This window comes from Melanaphis sacchari, unplaced genomic scaffold, assembly GCF_002803265.2.
Source record: "Melanaphis sacchari strain LSU unplaced genomic scaffold, SCAv2.0 Contig1985_pilon_pilon, whole genome shotgun sequence".
NCBI lineage: Eukaryota > Metazoa > Arthropoda > Insecta > Hemiptera > Aphididae > Melanaphis > Melanaphis sacchari.
In genome coordinates, this window is record NW_020270967.1 from 1 (window position 1) to 7164 (window position 7164).

The 7164-nt window shown below is 26.7% G+C and overlaps 2 protein-coding genes across 2 annotated transcripts; one reads left to right on the top strand and one right to left on the bottom strand.

Annotated features, from left to right (window-relative positions):
• Window positions 1–570: 570 nt before the first annotated feature.
• Window positions 571–4005, bottom strand: LOC112592848 (the record flags this gene model as incomplete). Its single annotated transcript, XM_025336989.1, is given in 6 exon segments — window positions 571–775; window positions 833–989; window positions 1603–1840; window positions 1926–2133; window positions 2603–2825; window positions 3268–4005. Coding segments are annotated over 6 exon segments (1114 nt in total), but the record flags the coding sequence as incomplete, so codon positions are not given.
• A 147-nt stretch (window positions 4006–4152) lies between these two features.
• On the top strand, window positions 4153–7161 carry LOC112592849 (the record flags this gene model as incomplete). The annotated part of the gene is made up of 2 exons (XM_025336990.1): window positions 4153–4469; window positions 5499–7161. A coding segment is annotated over exon 2 (1656 nt), but the record flags the coding sequence as incomplete, so codon positions are not given.
• Window positions 7162–7164: the final 3 nt, after the last annotated feature.

A 7164-nucleotide genomic window follows, 5' to 3' on the forward strand; every position in this document is an offset into this window, starting at 1 on the left:
GTATACTATATATTTTTATCACAATGAAATTTGTGGTATTAAAAAAAATTAATTTTAGAGAGAAATACTTAAAAAGCTAAATCGAGGTATTTAACATTGTAAGACACATTATTATCTGTCTAATGGTATTAAAAACTTATTTTTGAAAAGTATTACGAGATTTTGCAAATAAAGTTGCAAATTAGTGAATTGAATAAACATTATTTCATACACAAATATTTATAATTGTTATTGTGTAATTATGTGCATTTTTATAATATTATGTCTTGTTTTTATTATGAGAACCAAGTAATTTAAGGTAAGCCAATATTCTTATTTAGTGTAAACTTTTGCTTATACTATACACATAATATAACAATCAATTTAACATTTATACTCATTTAGTTCAATAATAATAATAATAATAATAATAATAATAAAAAAAAAAAAAAAACAAGTTTTTAACTAAAATTTCCTAGATTACTGAAGTGAAACAAAAATCTTTTTTACATAGTTGTAATAATAAAAATTAAAAAAAAATATTTGTAAAGTATAATATATATTAAATATAAACAATGTAATCAGTATTACCTTCTTGATGTAACTTGTTTAAGAATGCTATTATGATAACAACAATTTTGAATATATTTTCATTATTTGAAAAAAATTGTATAGTATCTTTTGCCAAAGGTGTTATGGTATCTTCTTCATTAGTTTCTTTATTTTTATCAAATGCATTAATCTTGTTCTTAAAATCATCAAAATCTTGCAGAACGCTTATAATACTAGAATATATCTATAAAGGTAATTGTTAAATATTATAACAGTCTAAATAAAAAGAAATAAAATTTACTTTATTTAATTCTTGTCCATCATCTTTTCCAGTATACCATATATTAAAAATAGAAAAAAGTTTTTCTAAAAATACATTTCCAACTGGTTCAGATTGTTGTTGCAAAGATAATATTAAGTTTTTCTCTCCTCCTTCAAATGGTTCAATGCTAAATACACTAAAAAATTAAAACACAATATAATCAATGTTAAAATTTATGTATAGGGTTGCCATAAATGTCATTGGTTTTTGATTCAAAATATGGAAAAAAAAAATATATTTCTATTTTATTAAATAATAACTTCAATCCAGAGTTAACATTTTTAGATAAAAATAATTGATATAACAATGTTGTTAAACATATAGATTAAATATTGGAAAGAATAGAGAAGAATAGTGAATAAGAGTAGTTAAAATACTCTATTTTTAAATATGATCATAATTTAGTTTAATATATAAATTAATAAGTATAGTCTTATAACAAATCTGTTAAATTTTTATAATATAATAATCTTGCATTTTCATAGGTTTTTAATTTTTAATGTTTAATGTTATGTAGGAAAAATATTACAAATAAAAAATACTATATTATTAAAATTTATAAATGTAAAAAAAAATTAAGTGTGCATACAACAAAAAAATTGTTTTTTTTTTTTTAAACTCTTAATTCATAAGAAAAAAAAAATTAGTAGCTACACTAAAATTATAGTGTTATTCCCTGTTACTAATTTGATCAATGAAATTATGGCAATCCTAAGAATACACCTTCTATTATATTATTTATAAGTTACCATCGGACATAATGATAAACAGCATCTAAATGTTTTTTATTAGATAACGCCAATCGCCCAATTTGATTATGTGGGAGTCCATTAGCTGGTTTATAGTTTAATGCTTGTTTGTAATACCGACAAGCTGTTGAATAATACAAATCTAGTTTGTTTAGTTCATACATATATCGTGACAAATCTCCCAAACATATCAAACAACGGTAGACTAATTGTTTCATACCAGTTTCTTCTTTGTTGTCTGGAATGAATACATTTAAAAAGAATAAGTTGAAAGCAGTAATTTTTTTAAATATAATATAAATATTTATTTATAATTAATTTACTAGTATCATTCTTTTTCAATAGAGTGATGTGATCCTTTTTGACATTATTATCTGTGTTATCATTTATTAGTAGATAGAAATCAAATAATTCAGGTTTGTTGAATTTAATTTCTGCTTGAAATTTGAATAGTAAATGATAATAACTGCCAATGCCCGACTGAAAATGATTTTCCAATAGTGCCAATTCTATGTGATTCCAATCATTATTCTGAAATAAAATTGTTTTAATAAGTATTTTGAAGAACCATGAATAATTTATTAATATATGTACCTATTATTTATATATATATATATATATATATATATATGCAGTAGAGCCTCAATAGTTTGAACCCCTGATATTTCAATGAATGCTGTAATCCAAACAGCAAAGTTAATTTCTAGTTTTTTGAAAATTAAAAGTATTATTCCGAAAAAAAAATACTGACTATTTACCTACTTATGTATAAGTTATTTACTATTTTAGTAATTTAAAGTGCAATAAATATAAAAGTGGTGAAATTAAAAATAGAAATCTAAGTTATTTAAATAGGTTAACTTTAAAACCCTTCAGTAATCCGGACAATGTTTGGTCTGAATTCGTCCGGACTATCATGGCTCTACTGTATATATAAAAATATTATCAAGACAGGCACACTTATATAATGGTATATTAATGATTTCATTATTTTTTTTACTTTGTGTAAAATTTTAGCAGTAGAATATACATCATGATAAATTTTACGCCACATGATATCTTCAGCTTTTCGGCCATAACATAATGGATCTGCAAGCATCATTCTTTCACAATAGTTTTTTAACTTAATTCGCTGTGTATCAACAGCAACAGTAAAAAGATCTTTGCAAGTTAAAGATCGGCCACGCTGATCATCCAAAAAATGTGATACTTCATTTATACTCCTGAAAACATTTATAAAGTTTTCATTATATGACATCATGTACATGCATCTATATAATTTCAGATAGAAAATACAATATTGAATAATTATTTAATAACATAAATAATAGATGAGATTATTGTTTTTATTACATTTCAATAACTGTTTAGAAAAATACCTAGCAATTATATTATTTTTAAATAAATCTTATAAAATATTATGATTGCATACATAGTAACCAACATAAATTTGGTAAAAATGTATAGTTGAGTGACAAAGAATTAAAAATAGCAAGGCAAAGACTTACTCATAGGAGTATACCCAAAATTTTGCACTAGAACTGTTAATGTGTGAGGGAATAAACATGATACATTGTTAATGGGTTATAATCGTTAGGATTTAGGAGAAATACTTAAGTCTATCAGACATTAAAAATGGGTAGCACACAAAATTCTTTTACTCACTTGTACAGTTTTTTGACTGATTCACTGGCCTCCGTGGTAGGCTCCACTACACGACTGTTATGCAATTTTTTCATGGCCACCATTTGCCGTTTCTAGTATACACACGCTATTACATATGATACTTATAATTTGTATCCCCGTCCAAACAAATTTGAAGACCTAAGTAGCTATCATACCGCAAAGACCAGGTGTTTGTCAATCGTTAGCAACAGTCATCGGTCGAGCCATTCATTACGTTGACTTGATCTAACCATCGACCAGCGATGAATTTTTCAGATACGATCAGTGCTAACTCAAGGGCAGAGGTCACGTCCATAGACTCCATTGTTGTAAGTATGTAGTAGAAACTAATTGATCAAAAGTGGCATCGGATTCCGGGACGGAATCACAAACCAGAACTTTTCAGTAATTCTGTCGCCAAGACAAATTGTAGTCGTCCGCGATGTGGATATTGTCGTTTTTATATTATATTATAACAATAATTACTGTTACACTCGTCACTCACAAGCTGAGAAAGTGAGAAACAGAGAACTGTAAATGCAAGATTAACAAAAAAAAAAAAAAAAAAAATGACACAACAGCGACCACTGGTTTAACAGATTAGAACATGAGAAATAACTACTACGATAATTTTAATATTATTTCACATCTCTAAACTTTTATGACTATTTATTAGTATTTACGATAATAACGAAAACTTTAGTCCGTAGTCCGTAATTGTACATCTTGTCTATGACAAGCTGGTGGTACCGCCATCACGTTATCAGTACGGACTAGTGCTGCCAACGACGTAGTCGAAAGGTATAAGTTGTAACCTCGAAAAATATTTCTGTGATTTGTAATATTGTTGTAATCGGTATTCACTATTCAAAAAACGCGCAATTTAACGGTATCATGCTCCCGCGTTGTTATTGTTATTTGTTTTCAGTTTTTACTTGATTTTATTTTTCGTTTATTATTTCGTTTTCGTATGCATGATGCATCGTTAATTTTATTTCTACCATATATCGAACAAAATTTCGAAATCAGTTTGAACGTTAAGCTTAAATGTTTGCGTGCTCCAAGTGAATATACACATCATTACTCGTGTATCATTGTTTCAGTACTTGGCGTTTTTATGACTCTTGGACCTCCTTTAAATGCTTTTGCCCTTAGACCGCTTTTGTGATCCCGTCTACTGATTACACTTTGTTGACATCTCGGTAAGTACTTATTTGCAATTATTTATCATTGACCCTTAGTCATCGAACTGAGTACTAAGAAATAAGTAAACTGAATACTGATCACTACTACATAATATACGTCTCATAGGTTAAAAATATAAGTGTAGGATTAGATATATGGTCATAGTAGGGTATAGATTTTTAGAACTTCAAATGTATAAATGGACCTTATAGAAACATTTTTTTTTTTATTTTAATTTAATATAATATTTACAATCAATACATTGGTATGATGAAATAAATAGGTAAATGTTTTGTTAGATTTAGGATTTATTTGTTGAATGAAGGTATGTAATGTTCAAATACACTAGTTTTACTATAAATGTGCAAGTGATATTAAAGATTAATAAAGTGTGAAAAAAAGGGAGATTAGAGATAGAAAATTTTGTGAACAATTCCCTCAGTTTACTCTAGGTTGAAGATCTTAGGCAATGTTGGAAAATATAGCTTCACATTAACTTTTTGTTTCTAAGGGTGTAGAGATAATATCTGTTAATCTTTGAAATAAGTGTAATAACAAGTGTTTATTTCTAAAATCAAATTAAGTAATAGAAATTATGTTTACTACATTAAAAGTTGAGTAGATTTTTAAAATGATAATACATAAAAGAGTGGTAGCTTATCAGACTTTTTAAGTTAATATTAGAATGGAATAGGTAAATTATAGAAGGAATATTTCCTTTTTTTGGTAGGTATTTGATGTGTGATTTGGTAGTCTGGACAAATTTAGAGATATGTTCTTAGGTGATTTTTGGATTTTAAAAAAAATTTTAAAGGGCAATTTATGTTTGATTGGGATATTATTCATAAATTTTTATATTTTTTCGTAATCTAGATCTACTTGAAATTTTAGTTTTAAAGTATTCATAGGTGTCAAAGATTTTATCTCTAATTAAAATAAGAATAAATTTATTTAATGTTAATTACAACATACTTAATTTTTAATTATTTTATATTATATGTTTCGTTATAATTTCTATTAACAGAATAATAAAATATATTTTATAGATTACTAATGGCTAGTCGACAGTCTGTTAGTTCAATTTTAAAGCCACCTAAAGTACGAGCACCTCTAAAAGAGATTGAAACAGTTGATCAAGATGCTGATGAAAATACTGCAACATTATCCAAGAGAAAAGTAAGTTTTTCAGGGATGAATAAAATAAAAATGTACAACACAGGTGCTACATCTTTAACTGTACATCAAGCTCCTATGTTTGATGAGCAAATTTCAATGTTATCTGATTCTTCAAATGCAGAAAAACCTAAATTATCAGAAAAGTTTGAAAAATCTGATACTCAAATTAGTATCGAATCAACTAATTGTACCAACTTGGAAGATAATGGTCGTATTATTATTGAGTATGAAAGTCCAAATGATAATATGGAAATGACTGAAGCATTATCGGGTAAAATATTGTCAGACACCATTTATACTATTGATAATAATGGTTCTAAGCGTATTAGTTATAGTTCAGATTATTCAGAGAATAATATGGAATTCACAGAAGCACTAAAAGTAGGGCAAATTTTATCAGGTGATAATAGCTGCGATTTAAGTTCTACTGAAATGTCTGAAACATTGGTTGATGAAAGTGAAGAAGAATTGGTTAATCAATTTGGTTTTATACCTTCAACACCATCATCTGATGTGCCTTATAAAAATACTTCAAATATTAGTTCAAATTCTAGCTGTATGGAATTTACCTGTGCCAATACTAAATCCAATCTATCTTGTAATACTCAATCAAGTAATATGGAATTAACCTGTATGACTAAATCTTTAAAATCTATTTGGTCAAATGATGATTATAAATCATTGAGTATGGAGTTGACACAATTACCTGACAGGCAAACATTTGAAGATAATTGTGAATTGGTTTATGAATATAGTGAACATTCTATGAGTATGGGATCAGATATATCTTATGAAATTCAAGAAAAAAGTAGCTGTGAATCAGAAAATGTACAAACTAAAGAATCAGAAAGAAATAATTCAAATTCTCAAACTACTGGTTGTGTACTGGACAATTCTAGGAATGGAGAAGATTTTATTGAAGAATTATCATTAAGTATGGTTTCAATGGATATTGATCCAACATTAGAAGATAATGCATTTGATATTAGTTATGTAAATATTGATGAGCCACTAAAAGTTGCGAACGAACAAAAATTTTCAACAATATCTATGACGGCAGCAGTAGAAAATAATTCCAACTCTGAGCAAAGTGTGCTTGAGAATTATTCTAGTATAATTGATAGTAATCAAAATAATGAATCTAGACTATCTATACTGCCTACAGGTTCTTCATTTGTTTTAAATATGTCTCCTGAAAATAATATCAACAAACATGTTGAAGTTGAAAATCTCCTACAACAAACATTATATGATCATACATCTGTGTTAGATAAGAATCAATATCTTGAAAATAAATCGATTATTGTTGAGAATAATGTACCAAAAAAATATTCAAGAAAAACAATGATTTACACATGTCCATTAATTGTTCAAGACGGTTCTAATGAAAATGAAGATCCGTCTGAAATAGTCAAAGATAATCAACAAAAACGTTATTCTAGAAAATCAATTGTTCCTACAACAGTTTTTAAAGATGATGTATCGGATACAAATGTAGTACTTGAAGAAAACCAACAAGAAAAATATTCTAGAAAA